We start from the raw sequence: 24409 nt of genomic DNA, 5'->3' as shown, positions 1-24409 counted from the left end.
TCAGAGGACAGCAAAAGGCATGATGGCATTTCTTTTTTCCGTACAAATGTGTGTCTCAAGTTTTGTTGCCTGTTGCAGGATTTCATCACTCCTCACCCCTAAATTGTGCCCAGGAGGTTCTCCTGCAGTATTCAGAAGCAGTTGTGCAAATTAGTAGGGAAGATGGTGGGGATCCAGCTCTGGATGCACCTCTTTATTTCCCAGAACCCTGGGGTCTAAAGATAAGTTGGGTGATGTCTCAACTCTGAGATCCCCAGGGAGAAGGAGCAGAAGGAAACCTCTTTTTCCCAGAATGGGGCTACCTGGGACAGAGGCGTGGGGGGCTCCACTGCTCAGGGCGAGGAAGAGACTCCCAGATTGGGTCAGGAAGGAAAAGTAGCCCCCAGGCCCAGGCACCACTGGGAGTCGAACCCAGGATCTCCTGTTTACTAGACAGGCGCTTTAACCAGCTGAGCCATGGCGCCCACCTGCCCCACAGCTGTGGGGTGTCCCCCAAGACACCTGACCCTCTGCCCCCCACCCCCAACAACAGTGCCCCAGCCCTGGGGTACTCCAGCCCCAAAACCTTTCTCTATCTGCCTCTTGGAGCACCCTCAGTCCTGACCGGGGCCCCTGGCATGAGAAGCACAACAACGCCCTTATCAATACCAGCTGGGTTTTGGGGGCCCAGCCCCCATGGGAACTTGCTGTCCCCCTCCGCTGTCCCTGGCACAGCGCTGCCAGCTGCCGCCGGCCCCTGCACTGCCCACCTCACCCATCAATGTCCAAGGCTGACCCACAATCTCACTGCAGCCTCTGAGGGCTCAGGCACACCCAAAGCCTATGATACTTTGAGAGCCGCATGAGGTAGGCACACGGAGGGGGAGATTGGCCAGGAACAAATCCTCAATGCGGCAGGTGCTGGTGACACCTGGTGCTCACTCAGCTTCACTGATCTCCTCCTGGCCTGGCCTGACCATGGCACTGGCAAGGGGACCTGGGAAGGGACCAAACCCTGCTTAGCCATTGCCTCCAGGCAGGGCAGCTGAAATGCTGAGGATGAAACACGGCCCTGCAGCACCTTCCAGCCCTGCCACCTGCAAAGGAGACGCTCCCCTGGGGAGGTCCTACACCCCTGAGCCAGCAGCTCCTGGGGGCAGAGAACTCTGTGACCTCCCTTGCACGTGGCTGGGGCACGGTCCTGCTCGGATGGTGGGACGGGACGTGGGCTGGGATGCAAATGGGCACCCCGGCTCGTTGGTCTAGGGGTATGATTCTCGCTTTGGGTGCGAGAGGTCCCGGGTTCAACTCCCGGACGAGCCCTCCTTTTGGACAAACACCCCGACTGGGGCCACGGCACCATGGCAAAAGCGGCCACGCCGAGGGCAACGATGCCAGCACAGCAGGGTCTGTGCCCCATCCTGCCTGGGCACCTTTCCGTGGCCAGGAGGGACCCAGGAGCTGGCAGGGAGTGGCAGATGGAGGAACGGGTGGCAAAGGGCGGCCGAGGCCCCACTGGGCACTGCAGAGCAGAGCGGGTACAGCCAGCGGCGTGTGCCCAAGGCTCTATTTTGGACACCACTGGTGTCCCCCAGTCCTGGGCCAGCTGTGCCCTCAGGCAGCCACGGGGCTTGTCTGGGGAGCCTGGGGAGATCTGCCAGCCCCACGACTGGCAGGGAGGGGTCTGTGGGGAGGCAAAAAGGATGTGGAGATGCTGGGGGTTGAACCCAGGGCCTCTTACATGCAAAGCAAGCGCTCTCCCGCTGAGCTACATCCCCTGCCCGTGGGCAGCCCCATGCCCACTGGTCCCCGCTGCCCCCCGTGCTTCAGCTGCCCCACGGCCACTGGGGCCGTGGCGGTTTGGGGCTGGGGCCACCTCCAAGCACCAGCACCTCATCCTGGGCACGGAGAGAGGGACTTGCCAGCTCCAGGCTCCAACAGGGGGAAAAGGCAGCACCAGCCGCTCTCACCAACCCCCAGACTTGTGGGGCAGAGATGGGGGTGCAATGGGGTGCAGCACGTGGCTCGTTGGTCTAGGGGTATGATTCTCGCTTCGGGTGCGAGAGGTCCCGGGTTCAACTCCCGGACGAGCCCTCCTTTTGCACAGACACCTTCCTCGGCTGGCGCGTGGCACCATGGCAAGAGCAGGACATGAGGGGGGCAGCGGTGCCAGCCCAGTGGGGCCCGTGCCACGTCCTGGCTGGGTGCATCCCTGGGGCAGGAGGGACCCCCAAGAGCTGGCAGTGTGTGCCCCAAGGGTCTGGTTTGGGGTCAGGGCCCTTGGGGCACAGCAAGGTGAGCAGGGGTCAGGGGGGCAGCGTTGGGCTGAGGGGACTCACCCAGGCCCCCACCCCTGCCCACAGCGAGGGGATGTAGCTCAGCGGTTCTGAGCAAATCTGCTAATGCAATCCCAATAGGTTCTGAATGTTCCATAAGCCAACCCAAATATCCCTTATTAATTGGCAGGTAAATTCGTGAAAGTTCAGTCCCAGACAATTCCAAGCATCTTTTTCTGCCTTTCATAATCAATTGACCAAACAGCTCGAGTCTAGTGGTTATAGTATTTTTCGGTTGATACGGTAAAAATATCCATTCAATGATTTGAAATTTCTTAAGTGTCTGTCCTAAAATACCTAATGGGTGTTTCTGTTCCTGGCCAGAATTGATCAAAATTAATAGGTTTATCTGCTATATAATGGACAACATTAGCTGTTAAGTTTTTTTCCACTATTTTATCCAATGCTATTTTCTGATTACTATTTAAATGCTGTTTATCATTTGTTGAACAAGTGGTTCCCAATAAATCCATTAATGGTTGAAGATCATCATTTGTAATCCCTGTCAGCGATCGAACCCACTGGATATCTCCCATTAATTTTTGGACATCAGTTAATGTTTTTATGTTAGTATGTATAGTCACTTTCTGGGGTCTCACTACATTATTGGTTATCTGCCACCCCAAGTAATTCCATGGAGATGATTTTTGTATTTTTTCCAGAACTATTTTCAAACCCTTTTGCTCCAACATATATACCAAATCTGTTAATACTTGATCTAATTCCAATTGCTCCCCAGCTACTAGTATATTATCCATGTAATGATATACTAATAAAAAGGGATATTTTTGCCTAAAAGGTTGCAAGGCCCAAGCAACAAAATTTTGACATATTGTTGGAGAATTTTTCATACCTTGGGGCAATACTACCCATTGAAAACGTTTTGCAGGCTCCTGCTTGTTAATAGCCGGAACCAAGAAAGCAAATTTTTCTGAATCTTCCGGATGTAATGGGATTGTGAAAAAACAATCTTTCAGGTCCACTATAAACAAATTCCAATCTTTGAGTATCATTACTGGAGATGGAAAACCAGGTTGTAACGCTCCCATATTCTGCATAACAGCATTAATGGCTCTAAGATCACGTAACAGACGCCATCTTCCGGACTTTTTTGGAATAGTAAAAATTGGGGTATTCCATGGGCTAGTTGAAGGCACTATGTGTCCTGCCTTTAATTGCTCATCAACTCATTGTTTCACTATTTGCAGCCTATCATGAGATAGCGGCCACTGATCTACCCATACAGGGGACTTAACGAGCCATGTGAGCTTTAATATGTACTTGTCCGGCTGCTCATCAGTGGTCACTCCCCAAAATTTGATACCAATCGGGCTCCCATTTGAGATAACACATCTCGACCTAATAATGCTACCAGCAAATTGATTACATATGGTCGTGTTGAAACTGACGTCCCATCTTTGAAATAAGATGCAATTGTATCCCGAGCTATCATTGTAGTTTGCATTCCCCCCACACCCACTATATTAGTTGCAGCAGGAACCAAATGCCATTGTTGAGGCCACAAATGCAAGGGAATTAATGTAACATCAGCTCCAGTATCCACTAAAAAAAATCAGAGAGACCGAAGAACCATTAGGGTGTTTTAACAACACTTTTTCTTCTGGTTTTCCTTTTGAAATATCTATTGCCAATAAAACTTGAGGAAGCCCTGTAGAACCAAATCCCTTATCCTCTCTCTGATTTGGCATAATGTTCGGTACCTGAGCTTGAAACGGAACTAATTGAGCTATCTTTGTACCTTTCAAAATAGTTACTGGTGGGGTTAAAGTGTATACCATAATTTTTATGACTCCACTATAATCTGAGTCAATCAATCCAGGAACGACAAAAATTGCCCTCCGAGATACAGAAGATCGCCCAAATAAGAAAGCACTCAGTCCGTGCCCCAATGATCCCTTTTCTGTTGAATCTATCAATACCACATCTGAAGTGGTCAGCACCGTATCTATTGCTGTTGCCAGGTCCACTCCTGCACTGCCGGTTGTAGCGGCAGCGCAGCGGTCCAAACACCCTGAGGTGTCCCTTGCATTTGTGTCGGCGAGCGGGGGGATCCATTTGTGTCGGCGAGCGGGGGGATCGTCCCGCGCTCATTAATCAGTTTCCCGAATTTCTACAAGCTGCAGTATTGTGGAGAGAACTCAGACAATTACTGCACCATTTTCTGTTGAATTTAAATTGTCGGCATGGAGCATTGCATTGGCTGTAAAGATGGCCAGCTTTACCACAATTAAAACATGTTTTATGCCGTTTATCATATTTCTCATTTTTTCCTTTTAGTGAAGTTCTAATAGCTGCAGCCATAATGGTAGCCTGATCTTGCACAGCCACTCTTTCCACAGCCTCTAAATATTGTGCAGTAGTTGCCTGTTTTGGCAGGGTAGCCAAAATTCGCTTAGTTTTTTCATTAGCATTATCAAAAGCCAACATGTCTAACATTTTTGGTTTCATTTCCCCTGACAATTTGGGATTTCTATCTATAGCAATATGCAATCGATCCACAAATTGGACAAATGGTTCAGCCGGTCCTTGCCGAATTAACGTAAAGTGTGGACTCGGCTTCTCCCCTTAAAAGTGCTCTCTGTGCCAAAACTGCAACAAGCTCCAAAACCTCCTTACTCAAATTAGCTTGCCAATCAGCTCTACTAAAATGTCCTGCACCCATTAACATTTGAGATTGAACACCATAAAGTGGATCCCCTTGCTGGCGTACTTTCGCCGCTTCCTGATCACACAAATGTTCCCAAACTTGATTAAAGGCAAGGCGCTGAGATGGGGATAATATTAACATAACTAATCGCCGAATATCTGCAGGACAAATTTTTACGGGTATGACCCATAAAGTCTAATAAACCCTGTGTAAATGGTGATTGCAAACCATATTGTGTACAGGCAGCCTTGACTTCTTCTAGTAATTTCCAATCGAATGGTTCCCATTCACTCGCCCCTGTCTGTGTATTTAACAATACAGGATACGCTTCCACAGTTACCCCTTCTAAAACCACGTCCCTAATTACCCCCTGCCAACGTGCTCCAGGTCCCCGCCACCAGGTCCCCCCAGTCCTGGTATCAAACCCCATCGATGGTAGAGCCGGTGCAGTTGGTTCAGGACGTGACTGCATTCCTGGGTAATCAGGCAGAGGTGGTTCAGGTGGACGGCTCTCCTTTTCCTGGCGAATTCGAATTTCTGCTAGCTTTGCCAGCAGTTTATCAAATTCTTGTCTGAAATTGGAGCACTCAAGAGAGGGCGACACAGGACGTTCAGAGTCCTCACTAAATGAATCCTCTAAGGAATTAATTGAAGGACTTTCTGGAGGAGGACACGGAGGACCATTATGTCCTTCACCTTTGGTAGCGTGAACCTCCTCATGTTCTTCCACTGGGGGAAATGGGGGAGAAGGCCAATCTTTGGAAGGTGGTGGTGGTGGTGCCTGCGTGGGTAAATTACTTTCACGGAATGTTAATGCAGATGCAAATGAACCACCACTGTTCTCTTGATTCCTATGCATAGCAGCATAAGCCGATGCCGCAACTTCTCACTCGACTTTCCTATCACACATCTCTTTAACTAATCGCCAAAGAGTAAGATATGGCCAAAGGCTCTTATTTCCTTTTGAGCATTCATCAAACAGTCTTTGTCCCATTTTCTCCCAAGTTTCTTCCTCGAATAGGGCAGTGGTCGTTGTAACAACGCCGCTTTGATAAGCCCATGTTAACATAGACTGCAACGCAGCTTTTTCGTAAGTAATTCCTCTCACTGAGAGCATATGTTGGAGGAGCTTCTGCGCAGATTCTATCCGAGCCTTATCCTCGGAAAAAAGCACCTGCCCCATCTCCTCCCCGACCGCTTGCCTGGCCAGTGGCGAGTTTCCTTAATTCTTTAAGCTGCGCAGCCCTGGAAATTTTTTTTCCCGAGTGCCAGGGACAGCACTCACCTACGGTTGGCTTTTCCGTACCCTCTGCCGCGTCTTCAGTCGTTCAAGGCAACCTCGGCAGGCAATCTGAGGGTCCCTGTTTGGGCGCCATTTGATGGAAGAAATGGGATAACGCACAGTAATCAATATGATTCTTGAGAAGCCGCTTTATTTGGGTTCGTTCTGCTTTTATATAATTGTTTAACCTTAGCCCACCTTCAACAGCCAGCTTCCTAATTTGCATAACACAACAGAGTCGTTATAACCTTTTATAACCTTGAGGACCCTGGCTATGGCTTCCCAACTCCTCCCAGCCACAGTGCTTGGGCTGCTCATTGTATGCTGCCACCCAACACTGCCACAGCTCCCAGTCCCTCCCAAGAAAGTCTCTGGGCTGCCTGTGGGCACGGCTGTCCGGGGATGATTCCCAGCACCCACAGTTTGTGGGAAATGGTCAGTGCCCTGTTCCTTCCCTGCTTGGGTGCTGTGGGGCGTGGGGCACCTTGTGTCCCTTCCCCAGGGGGCTTGGGGTGAATTAGCAGAATAGTCATGTTAGCAGAATGACAAACACATAACCACACTAGAAGGTTATATGTGGTGCTTTATTTCGAGGCCCCGGGAACCAGGGGTACGCACCCAGATCTGGTTCCAAAGACCGTCACATCGTGTCCGCTTTTTATTCTCTAAAAGTTTCGCAATCTATTGTATATTCAACAGGTTACTTCATTATCTAATACATATGCATAGGTAGGTTACTTCATCGCCTTATTGCGACATCAGTCTCTGTTGCGCCTGCGTGGCCCCCTCTGGGGGTCGTCCTGATGAAGTAAGTAGTCTTCCTCGCATTGTTTTTATTACTTCTTGTTCTTTTGGCAAACTCGTCGATTTTTCTTGGCTGGACCCACACTTATCTCCATTTGACCGCTCAGGTATATCTTTCTTGCCTCCTGAAACCTATTCTTCTGTCTTTCACAAGATTTATGATGGTCTTTTGGCTGTTGCAGGTGTATGTTCTACTTTTGTAGGGTAGCTAGTACGTACTTTTCCTGAGCACACCTGGATCCTATTTGTCACATGAGGTCCTTTGAGCAAGTACCTTGGGGTCTGTTGCTAGGATACGTTAAGAATCGACAGAATCATGCAGTTTTTACATTCAGTCTTAGTTCTTGATTAGTCGATGATCAGTGTTTATCCTACTTTAAGTGTAACTTTCCTAACAGTCACATTAAACATCCAGAGGGCAGACTTTGGACTGTTCAGAAGGCTGGTTGGTGAAGTCCCATGGGAGACAGTCCTTAAGGGCAAGGGAGCCCACAAGGGCTGGGAGCTCTTCAAAAAGGAAATCCTAGCAGCTCAGGAACAAGCCATCCCCATGTTCCAGAAAAGTAGCCGGTGGGGAAAAAACAGCTTTGTTGAACAGGGAGAGCTTCAGAGATATCAAAAAGAAGAGGAATGTCTATGTACTTTGGAAGAAGGGACAAGCATCTTGGGTGGACTACAGGGAGGAAGTGAGATTGTGCAGAGAAAAAATGAGGAGGGCTAAGGACCAACTAGAGATTAGATTGCCCAAGTCGGTTAAAGATAGCAAAAAATCTTTCTATAAATGCATTAACAATATGGAGGACCAGGGAGAATATTCAGATGCAAATGGAACAACTGTGACAAAGGATGAGGACAAGGCTGAGGTACTTAATGCCTTCTTTGCCTCAGTCTTTAATAGTAAGGAAAGTTGTTCCCTGTGTGTACACAGCCAGGAGTTAGAGGAGCAGAAAAAAGCTCCCATGATCCAAGAGGAGGTGGTTAGATGCTTGCTTGCCCAACTAGACATTCACAAGTCTATGGGGCTGGATGGGATCCACCCAAGTGTATTGAAGTAGCTGGCGGATGTGCTTGTCAAACCCCTTTCCATCATCTTCCAGTGATCCTGTCTGACTGGGGAAGTTCCACTGGACTGGAGGCTGGCTGATGTGGTGCCCATCTACAAGAAGGGTCAGAGGGAGGACCCAGGAAACTACAGGCCTGTCAGTCTGACCTCAGTGCTGGGAAAAGTCATAGAACAGGTGATCTTGAGTGCTATCATGAAGCACATGCAAGCGAACCAGGTGATGAGGCCCAGTCAACAGGGGTTCATGAAAGGCAGGTCTTGCCAAACTAACCCTATCACTTTCTATAACAAAGTGACTAGGGGAAGTCTGGCTGGAAAGCTGCCCAGAGGAAAAGGGCCTGGGTGTGTTGGTTGACAGTGACTGAACATGAGCCAGCAGTGGCCCAGATGGCCAAGAAGGCCAATGGCATCTTGGCTTGGATCAGAAACGGCGTGACCAGCAGGTCCAGGGAGGTTATTCTCCCTCTGTACTCGGCACTGGTGAGACCGCTCCTCGAATCCTGTGTTCAGTTCTGGGCCCCTCACCACAAGAAGGATGTTGAGGCTCTGGAGCGAGTCCAGAGAAGAGCAATGAAGCTTTGAAGGGGCTGGAGAACAAGTCTTATGAGGAGCGGCTGAGGGAACTGGGGTTGTTTAGGCTGGAGAAGAGGAGGCTGAGGGGAGACCTCATTGCTCTCTACAACTACCTGAAAGGAGGTTGTGGAGAGGAGGGTGCTGGCCTCTTCTCCCAAGTGCCAGGGGACAGGACAAGAGGGAATGGCCTCAAGCTCCGCCAGGGGAGGTTCAGGCTGGACATCAGAAAAAGGAAAGGGTGATTGGGCACTGGAACAGGCTGCCCAGGGAGGTGATTGAGTCACCTTCCCTGGAGGTGTTTAAAGAACAGGTGGATGAGGTGCTGAGAGGCATGGTTTAGTGGCTGAAAGGAATGGCTGGACTCAATGATTTTGTGGGTCTTTTCCAACCTGGTGGTTCTGTGATTCTGTGAATGGTGCTCTTTGCAGAAGCTGCTGCGCCTGGGATGCTGCACATACCCTGAACCAGGCACTGTCCCCGCAGCAGCTGTGCCCACTGGTGTCTGTCTAAAGGGAGGGCTCGTCTGGGAGTTGAACCCAGGACCTCTTGCACCCTAAGCGAGAATCATACCCCTAGACCAACGAGCCAGGGTGTCTGGCTTTCCAAGGCCCCCTAAGCTGGACACTGGGGCGCTGGGAGGCAGAATTTTCTGTGTTCGTGCCACCAGAGCCTAGTGAGCTGAGCAGGGCTGAGGGTGTGTTTAGAGATTGCCAGACGTGCCAGAGTTGTCCCCACTTCCCTGGAATACAAGGCAGCAAAGACAAGTCTGAGTCCCAGACACATTTTTGTAGAAGTCCAGTTCAGGCAATGATATATTCCAAAAGTCAACTTATCATTATTACTATTAAGATACAAAATGGTTTCATTGGTGAATATATGTTTTGATAGAAATTACCTCTTATAATCAACAAATATGAGTTATTTACAAGTTCAGGACGTTGACTGGGAACTATTACTACACTACAAATAAATGCACAATTATTCACTCAAAAAGGGGAGGACACTCAGTCCCTGGAAATTTCCTTGGACAGCATTCTGATCCAAGGGGAAAGTTCTTCAACTGCAGACCCACTGCTCTGAGGAAGACTGCCCCAAGGGGGTTTCCCGGCAGGGCCCCGTTTATACTCTAAGTTGAATCTGATCTGTGCTCTTATTTGTTCCTTATTGGCTAAAGATTCCTGCTTTTAGGATGAATATGACTGTCTTTGAGTGTCTAAGTTAGCAACAGCTGCCCTTCTTCAGTAGCTAACCACTAATCACTCTGTAACCAGAGCCACAATTCTGCTGAGCTCCTTGGAATGATGATATAGTCACCTCTTGCCTATGAGATCTAAAAGGAGTGCAGTTTTAGTGAGTATTAAGGCCCATTATGAATCATCATTCCGTAACTATTCTAAGGTTGCAATGGAGCATCTATTATTTGGGTAGGTTCTAAAAGGGTATGCTTAACAGTGGATACAGGCTTTATTATCATGTGCCATTGTTAACCACCTGGACAAGGAAAACTCCAACATATTAAAAACTTTTCTTCAATCAGTTAGCATTCAATGTAGCAGAAATCACCTCCGAATCCCTGGCCACTCTCTTCATTTTCTTGATTCCGATTTGGAGTGGCGTGGATACATTTGGAATGCGGACATAGCAGTTGTCTAGCAATAAGTGTAGTATCCCACATAGGCCTTGTTCATTTAGCAGCATTAGATCTCACATGGCTCAGTCCTGGGCAGTCAATTTGCCGGTGTGCTGTAAGGGTTTGTTCAAGAGTGTCAGGCTGTCAGGTATGGAGTTGGCTAAAATCAACACTTGCAAGTTTAAGTCATAAATGACTTGATGATTTTTGATGGAAGCAGTTCCCATTCCTAATAGCATTTCCGGGTACCACCCTAGTCGCATCTTTGCTCTTTGCCATGGTCTCTTACCTAGTCATTGTTTCTCCCTTAGACTATGATCCCACCAGCTGTGAGGGATAGGGCCTTCTCAGTAGATCAGGGAAAGGGAGGGTATGACCAATGTACAAGCTATTCTTGGAACTGTTGGATATGATCAGGAATATAGATATCCTTGGAGCATGCCCACATGAAATTGGGAGGAGCAGGCATGTAAGGCTGCCTAGAGAAGTGGTGAAGTCACCATCCATGGAGGATTTCAAAAGATGTGTAGTTGTGGTGCTTAGGGACATGGTTTAGAGGTGATCTTGGCAGTGTTTGGTTTACAGTGGGACTCGATGATCTTAAAAGTCTTTTCTAATCTAAACAATTATATGATTCTGTTCTCTAAGATATTTGGCATCAGCCTCCTGTGGATACAGGTGTAAGAAGAGGGCAGATTTGATATGTGCTACAGCTCAGACCCAAGGGCCATGTGTTGCCTCTGTTGCTACTCAGACATCTCTGTGCTAGAGCTTCCTGGACAGGGTGGGGTATAACCATAACAACAGCATTTTGTCTATGTTCTTACAATAAATTTCTACTTGGCAGTCCCAAAGCACGGGTTGTCCCATTGGAGGTGCCCCATTCCTTTGCCCATCCCAGTCAGGTCCCATGTGCAATTAAGGGACAGTCTTCCCAGCACTCTAGAAACCCGATTCAGGTGCTGGGGCATTCATTATCATCACTGTCAGGGTGTTTAAGACACCAAGAGGCATTTAATGGTGTGGTGTATTGTAAGGAATAGTTGCCAATGTTCTATTGGGCACCATGCTCAGTAACCCCCATGGAACACTGCAGCAGGGCTTGGTGCCATTTTAAACTTCAGGGCATAGTACCAGCCAAGTTCCACTCCATGACACCGCATTCTGTGTCCCATATGGAACTGCCTGGTGACCAGTTACAGACAAAGGTGTGATCTAAGACTCCTGGCACCCTATGCGAATAACCATAATTGATATATTGTTCCTGTGTGAGTTTGAGGGCTGGCTAATACTTTACTAGTGTATTGCACAAAATTGGCAAGAGGAAGCCCACTAACCTGGGGGTGGGCAGACAAACTGTAACTCAAATTAAATTTACCATTTAGGCAAATCTCACTATCAAAATGTTGTTACCATGTTGTTTTCTAGATTGTTGTCCACATTCATTGCTCCTCTAGCAGCAGGAGTGTTGGACAGTCTGCTTTTCTGTTGTCCTACAAGAGAACACAAAATTGAGCCTTGGGCCCAGGTCTTAAAAATCAGGATTTGTTCACTGAATGCTGATGTTGTCTACCTATGCACTAGCATCCAGACCCTGCAAAGCAAGGGGGCCTCAATGGCCCAACATAGTTAATTTGCCACGTGCTCCAGAGACCCTTTCCCTATTTGATGTGTTGGATGGGGAGGCTGATTTGCATGACTGGCCTTAAGCCATATTAGACACTTGTGGGCAAGTTGAGGTGGTTGTCTTGCAAGCTTTCATAAATACTTACCAGCTCCTGGACTGATATCCATAACAGAAGTCTGCTTTGCCTGAATGGCCTTGTGTGATGTGTAACCATTCCCGTGTGCTTTCACCACCATTATCCAAATCCTTCTCATAACCAACTACTCTAAATTGGGCCCAGTGATCCCAGTTCTTGTCACTGCCAATATTCTCTAAATCTTTCATTATCGCCCCCCGCCCCCCGAGTCCAGGCTAAGCGATGCACCTGCTGGTTCTACTTTACAGCAAGTGGTTTCTTCCCGTGCATTTTACCCATCCAACCTGTAATGGTCAGGATCTCCCTGTAATGGTCAGGATCTCCCTACCTGTAATGGGTATTTCCAGTCCTGTGTCTCCCACACTACTGTCCAATCAGCTTCTCACTTACTTGACTCCCACTGACATATCCATTCTGTTGGTTTTGGCTACACCCTCAGGAAAAGGGTAATGCACTGATGATTGAATTTAAAAAGGGAATACCCTCTGCGCTGTGACATCCTGTGATGTGCGCAGGTTCTCAGCCTCCTTAACTGCTCTTGTGAGAGAGGGCCCCTACTTCCAATCTGAGCACCTCAGACTAATCTGCTTTAAAGGAGGTAGCGAAGCAGGTTGTATAGTGGGCAAACAGTTACCAAGAACCCTGACATATGTTTTCTCTAGTAACCCAGAGTGCCTGAAAGTGCCTTTTTTGTCATGTGGAATTTCCCTCTTTCTGATAACAGACAGCAAATTCTGTCTCTTTTCCTCAAGAATTGCACACCCTGCCTTTGGGTAGATACCATTGTTTACCTACACTAGTGTGTTGAATTGTAATATGTTTTCCTCACGAGGGCTCAGAGCCACCTCCATGGCTGTCATCTTTTTCCCCTGGGTAACCACAATCATGTTTTGGCTACAGAAAAATTGCAGCTGCTTCCACTACTCCCACAATGGCTATGGCTTTTCATAATGGTTTAATCCCTAACTCATCAGCCTGCCACTTATTCAAAACACTAATTTGAGCTCCTGTTTCAATTAAAACGCTAGACTTATTTGCTGCTGACCCACAAGGAGATGTATGGTTCCTGCTGGCAGGGATTGGTTATGCACCTTGGGTGGCCCAAATCCCAAACCACAGCTCCTTCTTTTTTTTTCTGTTCCCCTTGCAGAGATGCAGAGGTTTGTGGTGCTGCTGTGGGAGGAAAGGTAGATGCTGATGTGCTTTTAGACCCCCTGCCCTCCTCTCTAGCAGCCCCATGCAGCATTGCTCAGGGTGATCCATAGTTTACGACTCTCACCAGAGATCATTTCTCTCTGGAGTCCAGACTTTGCTGGGTTTGCTTGGGAAGGTTCCTTGGTCACATAGGGCAGGAGGATTTTGACTGGCTTGTTGAACTCATCAGTTCTTGTTGTCGCTGTCGTCCCGTCACACCCTTAAGGCACTGTGCAGCACCTCCACCGGAGTTAGTGTGTCTCCTGGACTCTAAGGGTTCCACATGCCAGCCTCAACGGGCCCTTGAAATTTTTCCCTCAGACAGGATGTGTACCTTTATGGCATCAAGTAACCCTCTGGTGATCGCCCCGCTTTGGAAGGCACCTTGCCAACATCAGCACTCAATATGGCTTCCTCAGCATGTGAGAGGATGCATGTGCCACACATTCATGTTCTGGCTTGTTGGTCTAGGGGTATGATTCTCGTTAGGGTGTGAGATCCCAAGTTCAACTCCTGGATGAGCCCTCCTTTTGGATAAACACCACCTGGCTCCCACCTGGCTTCTTGTCCTGGCACTGACCTTCACCCCAAGGGAGACCCCAAACCCCCCGAAGAAGGGACATCCTCTGCTGCACAGCACCGGAGCAGAGGAGGAAAACAGCGCTGAGCATTTCCCACAAGCTGTGGGTGCTGCGAATGATCCCAGGCCAGACGTGCCTGCAAGCAGCCCAGAGATTTTCTTGGGAGGGACTGGGAGCTGGCAGCCAGCAGGGAGGGGCTGTGGGAAGGCAAAAGGATCTGAAGATGCTGGGGGTTGAACCCAGGGCCTCTTACATGCAAAGCAAGCGCTCTCCCGCTGAGCTACATCCCCTTGCTGTGGGCAGGGGTGGGGGCCTGGGTGAGTCCCCTCAGCCCAACGCTGCCCCCCTGACCCCTGCTCACCTTGCTGTGCCCCAAGGGCCCTGACCCCAAACCAGACCCTTGGGGCACACACTGCCAGCTCTTGGGGGTCCCTCCTGCCCCAGGGATGCACCCAGCCAGGACGTGGCACGGGCCCCACTGGGCCGGCACTGCTGCCCCCGTCGTGTCCTGCTCTTGCCATGGTGCCACGCGCCAGCCGAGGAAGGTGTCTGTGCAAAAGGAGGGCTCGTCCGGGAGTTGAACCCGGGACCTCTCGCACCCGAAGCGAGAATCATACCCCTAGACCAACGAGCCACGTGCTGCACCCCATTGCACCCCCATCTCTGCCCCACAAGTCTGGGGGCTGGTGGGAGTGGCTGGTGCTGCCTTTTCCCCCTGTTGGAGCCTGGAGCTGGCAAGTCCCTCTCTCCGTGCCCAGGATGAGGTGCTGGTGCTTGGAGGTGGCCCCAGCCCCAAACCGCCATGGCCCCAGTGGCCATGGGGCAGCTGGAGCACGGGGGGCAGTGGGGACCAGTGGGCATGGGGCTGCCCACGGGCAGGGGATGTAGCTCAGCGGGAGAGCGCTTGCTTTGCATGTAAGAGGCCCTGGGTTCAACCCCCAGCATCTCCACATCCTTTTTGCCTCCCCACAGACCCCTCCCTGCCAGTTGCGGGGCTGGCAGATCTCCCCAGGCTCCCCAGACAAGCCCCGTGGCTGCCTGAGGGCTCGGCTGGCCCAGGACTGGGGGACACCAGTGGTGTCCAAAATAGAGCCTTGGGCACACGCCGCTGGCTGTACCCGCTCTGCTCTGCAGTGCCCAGTGGGGCCTCGGCTGCCCTTTGCCACCCGTTCCTCCATCTGCCACTCCCTGCCAGCTCCTGGGTCCCTCCTGGCCACGGAAAGGCGCCCAGGCAGGATGGGGCACAGACCCTGCTGTGCTGGCATCGTTGCCCTCGGCGTGGCCGCTTTTGCCATGGTGCCGTGGCCCCAGTCGGGGTGTTTGTCCAAAAGGAGGGCTCGTCCAGGAGTTGAACCCGGGACGTCTCGCACCCAAAGCGAGAATCATACCCCTAGACAAATGAGCCGGGGCGCTCAGTTGCATTCCAGCCCACGTCCCGTCCCATCACCCCAAGCCGTGCTCAGTGCCTGGGGTGTCTGCCCCAGGGCATTGCCCTCTCCATCCTTTCTGCTCTTTGGCCATCAGCTCCCAAACCTTCCCTGGCCCCAGGCACAGGGCGATGCAGGGGAGCCCACTCAGCATCCCAGGAAAACGCCACTTTCCCACCTACCCCAGAACTGCAAAACTTGGAGACTCTTGGTGGAACCTGTAACCCTCCATCACCAGGGCCATCACAGCCACCAGCGGGAGCATTGTGGGTCTCCTTGTTCACCCCTGACTCCCTCTGTCCTGGCTCCCCCAAAACCTACCCTTGTCCCTGCTGGGCATCAGTATATTCAAGGAATTTAGCCCCACTCTACTCGCCAGGCTCATGTCAGAAGAGGCGGTGAGCAAGAAATGGTCATGAGTGTTGTTTGGCCTGGAGCAGGAGTGCAGAGCATTTGATATCCAGCAAGCCGCTGGCCTGAGAAGAATCAACATCAATGGCAAGAAGGCATTAAACAATAACAGTGGTCATCAGAAGCTTGGAAGGAGAAAAACATGCTGTGGAAATTTTTATGAAGGACTTGTAGGATCATTGTTGACATTTTCAGTAAGATAGAAATACGAGCTTGTAACACTAAATTTGGTCTTGGCTTGAAAAGAAAGCTGAGTCCTTGCATGTTAATTCACCACAGGGTCACCCATTGCTGGGCACAGCCCCTCCGGGGATGGGCATGGATGGGGTGATGCTGCCCAGCACAGGGAGGATGGGTGGCCTCAGCAGTTCCAGCTAGGATGGTGCCACCACTGCTGGGAACAAAGTGCCGCCTGCTGCTTGGTGGGCAAAGAGCTGGGTCTGAGCTCTGGCCATAGCTTGTCCGTGCTGAGTGGCAAAGGGGCTGTTGAGGCAGTAAGGAGTGACCCAGAATCTCTGCCCAGGGTTAGCAACCAAAAAGCCACATACCAGGTCTGCTTACAGACATCCTTCCCATTCCAGCCGTCTCACTAGCCCAGGGGTACCCAAAGCACACCTATGGCACCCCACGTCATCAGCTTTGGGGAGCAAGGGAAGGAAGCAGTGACAGGACTTCTCTCAGAGAGACAAGAAAGTCGATATAGAGCCTGTTTCAGGGGATGTAGCTCAGCAGGAGAGCACTTGCTTTCAATGTAAGAGGCCCTGGGTTCAACCCCTAGCATCTCCAGATCCTTTTGGCTCCCAAGAGCCTCCTCCCTACCAGTTGCAGGGCTGGCAGAGCCCCCAAGCTCCTCCACCTGATAAACTGGGGCTTCCTGTGGGCATGTCTGGCCTGGGGATGATTCCCAGCACCCACAGCCTGCGGGAAATGCCAAGCACCCTTTTCCTCCTCTGCTTGGGTGCTGTGGGGTGTGGGGCACCTTGTGCCCCTTCCCCAGAGGGATTGGGGTCTCCCTTGGGGTGAAGGTCAGTGCCAGGGTGAGAAGGCAGGCAGAAGCAGCGTGGTGGGTGTCCAAAAGGAGGGCTCGTCCGGGAGTTGAACCCGGGACCTCTCGCACCCTAAGCGAGAATCATACCCCTAGACCAACGAGCCGGGGTGCCCAGCTGCCTGGGCGCCCCCACTGTGGCAGGTGCAGAGGGGGCAGTGCCACCCGGGGACCCGCGGCCCCACCAGCCGCTCTTTGGGCACCGGCCGTGCTGCCAGAGCCCGGGGAGCAGAGCGGGGCTGAGCGTGTGTGCAGGGACGCACCCGCCAACCCGGAGACTCCCTCGCTTCCCAGGAAAGCAGGTGCCCAGGGGAGCCCAGGGGCGCAGGTGCCCCCTCCAGTGCCCCAGGCTGGGCTGTGATGGCCGAGAGGTGAAGGCGTTGGACTCGAAATCCAATAGGGTTTCCCTGCGCAGGTTCGAATCCTGCTCACAGCGTGTGATTTTACCTGCTGCCCCAAAGATCTCTCTGGACATCCCATATTGCCCTCACCGGGGTCTCTGGGGAGCAGCCCTCCTGCCCCATCACAGAGCACTGCTGATCCTGTTGCTGTGCCCAAGACAGATGCTTTTCTTCCTGTGGCATCACCTTCTCCTAGCAATTAGTTGTTGCTTGTGGGTAACTATTTTTGTAGACCGGTGTTGGTGAGCACACAACGACCTTGTGTGCTCACATAGAAGGCCAGTAGCATGTTGTTTATCCCAGACCTTTTCTGTCTCCTGGCCACAGATCAATGCAGTTAATGAGAAACCCCAGCTTGGGGAAGAGGCAAAAGGTTGGTTGCTGGGAGACTTTTTCTCCCCGTTGGGACAGGAAAGGGCAGGCAAACCCAAGGAGACAAGCACGGGGCCACCAGGTGCAGGCAGAACCTGTGACCATGGCCAAGCTGGTGGAGTGTGTTCCCAACTTCTCAGAGGGGAATAATAAGGAGGTGAGGGAGCGCGAGGAGGGGCTGAGGGGTGGGCAGTGCCCGGGTGTGGATGGCTGGGCTGCCCTGGCAGAGGGGCCACAGAGGCAGCACCTGCTGCCAGACTCTGCCCTGCCTTCTTTGAAGTGCTGTGCCACTTTCCCTGCCTGACTAATGCAGAAAATCCCCAAAGGCAGCCCCTGTTTCTTTTGGCATCTTGGTAAGAAGGGGGGCTCAGCCTGCAACTCCCCTCACCCCTTCACTGCCTGCACTTTGCTGTAACACCAGGGTTTGGGGTGGTCTGGCACGCCCCTTAGAGAAATATTGCTTGCAGTTGTGCCAAAACATTCCACCCTGGTTAATGGGATCTGTGATGGGCATCAGCCCTAGTCTGAACTTCAGCCCTGCTGAGTGCAAGCAAGTTCAGCAAACCCAAAATTTCAATAAAGCCAGTGCTTCTCCCAGGGAATAGGCTTTACAGAGCCAAATCTATTTTGAAACTGGCAGGGGACAATATCCTCAGGAACAGCAATTTATGATGGTGCTTTACAACGTGCAGCAGCAGCTGGGTGGCTCTCCCAAGTCCACCATGGTTTTGGGGCTCACTAGGAGTCAGAGATGTCCCAGACTCCCCTGGGTGGGGTAGGAGGGAGATGCTCATGCATTTGGATGCCGCATCCTTGGCAGTGCAGGGCTGCATTCCACTGATAGTGGGGTCGTCCCCAACCCCAGTGACAACTGGAAGGGAGAGAGCTGAGAAAAGCTCCACTTTGCAAAGCTGTGACTGCTGTGGGGGCCCAGCTGGCTCAGCCACCTTTCTCCCCTCTGCTGTTTGCAGGTAATTGATGCACTAGGGCAGGCCATCTCCAGGACACCAGGCTGTGTGCTGCTGGATGTGGACGCTGGCGCCTCCACCAACCGCACTGTCTATACCTTTGTGGGGTCCCCTGAGGCTGTTATTGAAGGGGCACTGAGTGCAGCCCGCGTGGCTGGGCAGCTCATTGACATGAGCCGGCACACAGGTGAGTCTGGGGGCAGCACAGGAGGTGATCTGCTGCGGAGCATCCCTCAACTGCAGTGCATGCTCCAGGTGCACCTTGCATGGCTGAAGATAAGTTAGCTGCTGGTGGCCGGTTGCGGCATGTTATTCCACCTGCAGCAAGCAGCAGTACTGGGATGGATGGTGGTGGGACCATGCAAAGCTCTTGCTCATCCTTCCAATCTAGAGAGGCTGAATCCCTCCTGTCCCTGGGCTGGAGTAGACATTAGTGCCACAAACACTGCTTTCCTCATGGTGGCAGTGCTCAGTCTGCAAAAGAGGCTGGGAAATTGCTGTCCTCCCTCCTTGTCTACTTGCTCTTCCTGACTCTTGACCTTGTATCTTCCCTGTTGCCAGGTGAACACCCTCGCATGGGGGCCCTGGATGTCTGCCCCTTCGTGCCAGTGATGAACATCAGCATGGAGGAGTGCATCACCTGTGCCCATGTTTTCGGGCAGCGCTTGGCTGCAGAGCTGGGCGTCCCTGGTGAGTGGGGGCCAGGAATCTTTGCTCATCTTATCCCACTCTGCATGCTTCCAGATGTGTAGAAACTGCACAACTTTCGCAAAAGCTTAATTAAATGTACTTTGCTCCCAAGTGGGCAAAACCAGACCCTGCTAGATGACAAGCTGCCAGCTCCTGCCCAGCAGTACTCACCTCCAGCTCTGTCTTGCAGTTTACTTGTATGGAGAGGCAGCGCAGGAGGAGAGCAGGAAAGCCCTGCCCGCCATCCGTGCTGGGGAGTATGAGGCGCTCCCTGAGAAGGTGAGCCTGGAAGCACCCCGCTGGGCAGCAAGGGCCAAGCAGAGCCAAGCTGCCCCTCCCTGTGTTCAGGGAGGATGCTGGGGGCTGACATAGTCCCTCTGCACTGAGACAACCTGATGAAACACTTTTGGTGCTGCTGAACGTGGAGGTAGTCATGGCAGATGCAGACTGGGGAAGCAAATGTCAGCCCCAGGAGGGTGGCTTGTGCTGCTCGTTGGTGCCAGCCCATGGCCTCTGTTCTCTCCTCCCCAGCTTGTAAAACCAGAGTGGGCTCCTGATTTTGGTCCACCAACCTTTGTGCCCTGGTGGGGGGCCACGGTGACGGGTGCCCGGACCTTCCTTATTGCATACAACATCAACCTGCTGTGCACCAAGGAGCTGGCTCACCGCATCGCCCTCAACATCCGTGAGCAGGGTCGTGGCACTAACCAGGTACCCTTGTGCCAGTGGCGTGCTGGGAGCAGACCTGCTCTCCCTCTTGCGTCCTGGACCATGCCTTGACTATGGCAGTTCTTGGCAGCCTGGGCGCTTGAAGAAGGTGCAGGGCATCGGCTGGTATTTGGAGGAAGAGAATATAGCCCAGGTTTCGACAAACCTGCTGGACTTTGAGACCACGCCACTCCACACTGTCTATGAGGAGGTTTGCCGAGACGCAGAGGTAGGTGGTGTGGGGTGGCACGCCATGCTTGTTCCAGTGGGGGGCTTCAAAGAGGATGTTTCCCTCCAAGTTTCTCTTCCTGTCCTCAACTCAGGCTCTGATTTATACCACACTCAGCTCAGCCAAGCTGAGCAGAATGCAGAATGGCATGTAAACCCCAAATGCTCTTCAACTTCCTGCTAGACCCTATCTACTCCATTGAAAGCTTTTCCATGAGCTCCCCAGGTCCCGGGAAGGGATGAGGACCACCAGACTGGGATGGTGGCAGTGGCTATGGGCACAGTTATCTTTCTGATATCATTTGCAGGCATTGAACCTCCCTGTCGTGGGGTCACAGCTGGTGGGGCTTGTCCCCAAGAAGGCCATGCTGGACACGGCTGAGTTTTACATCAAGAAGGAAAAACTCTTCATCCTGGAGGAGGAACAGAAGATCAGGCTGGTAATGTGGCTCCTTCTGTTACCAAGGCAAGGGTGGGATCATGAGAGAGACACAGTCACCACTACTCCTCCTCCAGCCTCCTGAAGTGGCACCGAGCAGAAATTTGGGATTGTGGCAGCCGCCAGGCATAACACACATCAGCAGGGATGGCTCCTGGTAGGCTGCAAGGGCGCAGCAAGTGGGACAAGTTGTTTTATTGTACTGAGGATACTTAGATGTTCAGAGAGAAGAGGGTCCATTCCATGAGGACAGAACGTGGGCAGCCGTGGTCCAGTTTGCCTACATGGAAGCCAGCACTGAAAGGAGATCTACTCAGAACTCAAGGACAGTACATGCTGTTATAGCAAACTGCCCTGGGAATAGCATAAACAGGAAAGTAGCAGATAGGCTTTGCAGGAGGGAGGGACTTTTCCACCCTATGGGGAATGTGCTAGATAAAAGCAAGTTAATTATTTATTGGTGCTGTTTCCAGTCATTTGTAGGCAGCTGCGTGCAGTCGCCAAGTCTGGGATGGGCTGGTGACAGTGTTTGTCCTCTCTCTGGCTGATGGCCCTCTGTCCTAGGCTTGTCCTAATCACCCATGGTTAATTAGCAGCAAGGAATGAGGATGCAATGGGACTTACTGTGACGGGCCTGACGCAGCGGTGCTGCTCCTTGCAGGTGGTGAGCCGGCTAGGCCTGGACTCTCTGTCTCCATTTCACCCCCGGGAGCGCATCATCGAGTAGGGACCACCATCCTGCTTCTCATCATGGTGCCCACCCCTGCTTGGATGGGGAGATCCCGCTGCCTGTGTCTTACACTCAGCTTGTTTTGGGAGTAGTGCCTGCACCCAGCTCCTCTTCACACTCAGGGGACGTCTCTGACGAGTGTCATGCAGGCATGGGGTGGTGCCTGCTCCTGGGTGCTGATGGTTGCAAATGTGGGGTAGGAAGGACTCCAGGTCACTTGAACAGGCAGCGAGAGCAGGTTTTGTGGCCAAACTTGATCCATGTACATGTTAAATCCTTCACTCCTTCCCCAGCCCAAATTTCACACATTGTCCTCCAAAGAGGAGATGTACTATGGTGCGTGGTGTAAAACGTAGATCTGTGGGGGGAAAGGAAGGAAATCTTCCTATGCTGAAGAGAAATTAGGATGTGCACTTCAAGACCTAGTTGTCCATTTGGGAACGTGGCTCCAGGCACGTTTCTGTCCCACCAAATGATGTTTGCACAAGCCTATCCTGTCTAGTGCAGAGCAACCCCGCCCACACCACCAGGACATGCGCTATCCAGATGTCCATCTGTCCTCATGGGGCTCCTTGTCCTCTCCCTGACCCTCCTACTGGGTTTTTTGGGGCTAGCCTCCCCATCTCAGCCACCCACAAGGCCAAGAGGTGAATGAAGACTTGCTGGAGAGGGCAGTGCTGGGTGAGAAGGGATCGGGTGGTGGTGGCGGGTGTCCCTGCACCTGGGGGCTCTGACCTACAGGGCTGCTTTGCCTCAGGTACCTGGTGCAGGCAGGAGAGGTGGATGGGGGGCTGGTGACCAAGCCACTGGATGCCTTCGTGCGAGCAGTCGGAGGGAGGTCAGCAGCGCCAGGAGGAGGCTCCGTGTCCGCAGCTGCAGCTGCCCTGGTACGTGACCTGCACTGGGATGAGATTGTGTCTCTCCCTGCCTGGGGATCCTCTGGACGTGCCAAGTCCCCAAAGGGGGCTGAAGGATTTACCCTTGTGCTCTCATAGGGAGCGGCTCTGGGCTGCATGGTGGGGCTGATGAGCTACGGGAAGCGACAGTTTGAGGACCTGGACCCCATCATGAGGAAGTTGATTCCCCCCTTCCACCAGGCCATGGATGAGCTGGTGACAATGGTTGATGCCGACTCCCGTGCCTTCAGCAGCTACATGGTGAGGTCCCAGTGGTGGCAGACGTCCCAGGGGGAAAGAGGGCATTCCATCTGGAATGGAGGCTGTCATTGCTGTGTCCTAGTGTTGTTAGGAGCAGGTCTGTGACCTTGGCCCAAGCCAGGGGCAGGGGAAAGTGCATTGTCACCTAACAGAGGTTTGCAAGAGAGTGGGAGCTATCAGGTCTGCCCTGGCCCCTGATGGCAGGCACACAGGGTCTTGGAGCAAGTGGCAGTGAATCTGCTTTTCTTTGCCTGCAGGAAGCTATGAAGCTGCCAAAGGGCACCCCTGAAGAGCGAGAGAGGTGAGCTGGGCTGGTGAGGGCTTGCAGACGGGGGAAGAAGAGCCACCCAGTGCTTATCCAGGGGCTGTTCCCCTTTCAGACGCACAGCTGCCATGCAACAGGGGCTGAAGACAGCTGTGAGGGTGCCCTGTGCCCTGGCAGAGAAAGTGAGTGGGCTGTGGCCTGCTCTGAAAGAGCTGGCACGCCACTGCAACCTGGCCTGCAAATCCGACATCCAGGTACAGTCTTGGGCTCTTGTGCTGCACCAGCTGGGGCTTTGGAGGCTGCTGGGCTCACCACTTTCCCATGCAAGACGTCCCATCATGTCCTGACCTTCAGGATGCATCTCTAAAGCTGCACTTCCCGAACTGGCCAGTGGCTTCTGCCTGCTAAATTTTGGCAGTTTACAATCCTTGTAGGATTGCTGACCACCACCCCTTGCCTGAGTTTTCTCAACTATAGGCAAGGCCATGAATTACTGCCACTGACGGAGCCACATCTCAAAAATACTGAGTTGGGAAGTGTTGAAGGGAGTCCTGCTTCATAAGAATCTTCCCTGGCTCATGACTGTATGGTGGAGCTCTGGTTCAGCAGGCGAGCTTCTTGCAAGCCTGTTTTCCTAGGTGGGAGCCAAAATGCTGGAAGCAGCTGTGTTCGGAGCTTACTTCAATGTCATGATCAACCTCAAAGACATAATGGATGAGAAGTACAAGCTTGCGGTAAGCAGATGCAGTGCGCGTGTTCCAGCCCTGGTTACTGGAATGAGGTGGGACAGAGATGGAGATGAATCCCCTGGCACCCCTCTTAACTGGGCATATCATTTGCCACCAGTGGGATGCGTGAGGTGAACAACAGACAGCTCTTCTGTCCTGCTGAGTGACAAATGATGCAACTTCTTCCTCCTCACGCAGATGTCGCAGAAGATCTCTGGGCTACTGGAGGAGGCCAAGCAAGGCTCAACGCTTGTGCTGGAACTGCTGGAGAAACGGGCAGCCTGAAAGGGGCTCGAGGATTGGTCGGGGGCTCTGCAGTGGCAAATACAGCTGGGAAATATGTTTGTGCCTGCCTGAGCTCCTTTGGTATCTGTCTCAGGAGAGCTGCCCTGCTCAGGCAGATCCCACCATAATGTCCCCTGCTGGCCTTTCCATGGTCAAGGGTGATGAAAATGGGACTCCAGTCTCCACCTCGACATCCCTGAGGCAGGAGCCAGCTGGGCTGGCAGTACCACAGGCCACAGGTCTCCCAACAGAGGGGACAGTAGGGAATCCATGGCACTTTCTGGGAGGAAATCCTGTGCGCAGGCACCTCCTGACCCCCCACATCCCTGCATGTTTCTGTGCCCAGAAAACCTCCTGAGGCACATCCTTGCCACAGGACTGGGCCAAGAGCTGGTGACAAGACCAGACCTTTGCATTGTTCACCAGCCTGGGAAAGGAGTGTTGCCAAATATGAAGCATCAACAGGGGGTTTGCAGGGTGATGGGGATGGGATGAGAGGAACTCTGCTCCTTTCTTCATAGACCACTAGAGAGGAAGGTCTCAGCACTGGAGGATTGGTGGTTGAATCACCTTCCTTGAAGGTATTTAAAAGATGGGTAGAAAAGGTGCTCAGGTTTAGTGGCAGTTAGGAATGGTTGGACTCGATGATCCAAGAAGTCTTTTCCAACCTGGTATTCTACAA

The 24409-nt window shown here is 52.2% G+C and overlaps 1 protein-coding gene and 10 non-coding genes across 11 annotated transcripts; 5 read left to right on the top strand and 6 right to left on the bottom strand.

Moving 5' to 3' along the window:
• Positions 1-390: 390 nt before the first annotated feature.
• TRNAT-AGU (transfer RNA threonine (anticodon AGU)) lies at positions 391-464 on the bottom strand. The gene has a single exon. It is a non-coding gene; the product is annotated as a tRNA-Thr (tRNA).
• Positions 465-1230: 766 nt separating this feature from the next.
• On the top strand, positions 1231-1302 carry TRNAP-UGG (transfer RNA proline (anticodon UGG)). Its single transcript has one exon. It is a non-coding gene; the product is annotated as a tRNA-Pro (tRNA).
• Positions 1303-1685: 383 nt separating this feature from the next.
• On the bottom strand, positions 1686-1757 carry TRNAA-UGC (transfer RNA alanine (anticodon UGC)). Its single transcript has one exon. It is a non-coding gene; the product is annotated as a tRNA-Ala (tRNA).
• Positions 1758-2001: 244 nt separating this feature from the next.
• Positions 2002-2073, top strand: TRNAP-CGG (transfer RNA proline (anticodon CGG)). Its single transcript has one exon. It is a non-coding gene; the product is annotated as a tRNA-Pro (tRNA).
• A 7147-nt stretch (positions 2074-9220) lies between these two features.
• TRNAP-AGG (transfer RNA proline (anticodon AGG)) lies at positions 9221-9292 on the bottom strand. Its single transcript has one exon. It is a non-coding gene; the product is annotated as a tRNA-Pro (tRNA).
• A 4799-nt stretch (positions 9293-14091) lies between these two features.
• On the bottom strand, positions 14092-14163 carry TRNAA-UGC (transfer RNA alanine (anticodon UGC)). Its single transcript has one exon. It is a non-coding gene; the product is annotated as a tRNA-Ala (tRNA).
• A 272-nt stretch (positions 14164-14435) lies between these two features.
• On the bottom strand, positions 14436-14507 carry TRNAP-CGG (transfer RNA proline (anticodon CGG)). The gene has a single exon. It is a non-coding gene; the product is annotated as a tRNA-Pro (tRNA).
• Positions 14508-14751: 244 nt separating this feature from the next.
• On the top strand, positions 14752-14823 carry TRNAA-UGC (transfer RNA alanine (anticodon UGC)). The gene has a single exon. It is a non-coding gene; the product is annotated as a tRNA-Ala (tRNA).
• Positions 14824-16791: 1968 nt separating this feature from the next.
• TRNAP-AGG (transfer RNA proline (anticodon AGG)) lies at positions 16792-16863 on the bottom strand. The gene has a single exon. It is a non-coding gene; the product is annotated as a tRNA-Pro (tRNA).
• A 247-nt stretch (positions 16864-17110) lies between these two features.
• On the top strand, positions 17111-17192 carry TRNAS-CGA (transfer RNA serine (anticodon CGA)). Its single transcript has one exon. It is a non-coding gene; the product is annotated as a tRNA-Ser (tRNA).
• Positions 17193-17566: 374 nt separating this feature from the next.
• LOC138722938 (formimidoyltransferase-cyclodeaminase) lies at positions 17567-24048 on the top strand. The gene is made up of 14 exons (XM_069861766.1): positions 17567-17686; positions 18501-18684; positions 19059-19187; positions 19378-19466; positions 19719-19898; positions 19987-20124; positions 20432-20563; positions 21224-21285; positions 22050-22179; positions 22288-22449; positions 22707-22750; positions 22830-22968; positions 23353-23448; positions 23641-24048. The coding sequence occupies exons 1-14, from the start codon at positions 17633-17635 to the stop codon at positions 23725-23727; spliced, it is 1626 nt and encodes a 541-aa protein (XP_069717867.1). The 5' UTR covers positions 17567-17632; the 3' UTR covers positions 23728-24048.
• The last annotated feature ends 361 nt before the right edge of the window (positions 24049-24409 follow it).

Source organism: Phaenicophaeus curvirostris, chromosome 7 (genome assembly GCF_032191515.1).
Source record: "Phaenicophaeus curvirostris isolate KB17595 chromosome 7, BPBGC_Pcur_1.0, whole genome shotgun sequence".
Lineage (NCBI taxonomy): Eukaryota > Metazoa > Chordata > Aves > Cuculiformes > Cuculidae > Phaenicophaeus > Phaenicophaeus curvirostris.
Note: the sequence above shows the minus strand (reverse complement) of the source record. Positions and strands in the feature narration are given on the sequence as shown.

Coding starts and splice junctions, on each gene's coding strand:
- LOC138722938 (XM_069861766.1), top strand. CDS start 17,633: ATGGCCAAGCTGGTGGAGTGTGTTCCCAACTTCTCAGAGGGGAATAAT. Junction 19,899..19,986: donor AGGGTCGTGGCACTAACCAG/GTACCCTTGTGC, acceptor AGTTCTTGGCAG/CCTGGGCGCTTGAAGAAGGT. Junction 20,564..21,223: donor AGGAACAGAAGATCAGGCTG/GTAATGTGGCTC, acceptor TGCTCCTTGCAG/GTGGTGAGCCGGCTAGGCCT.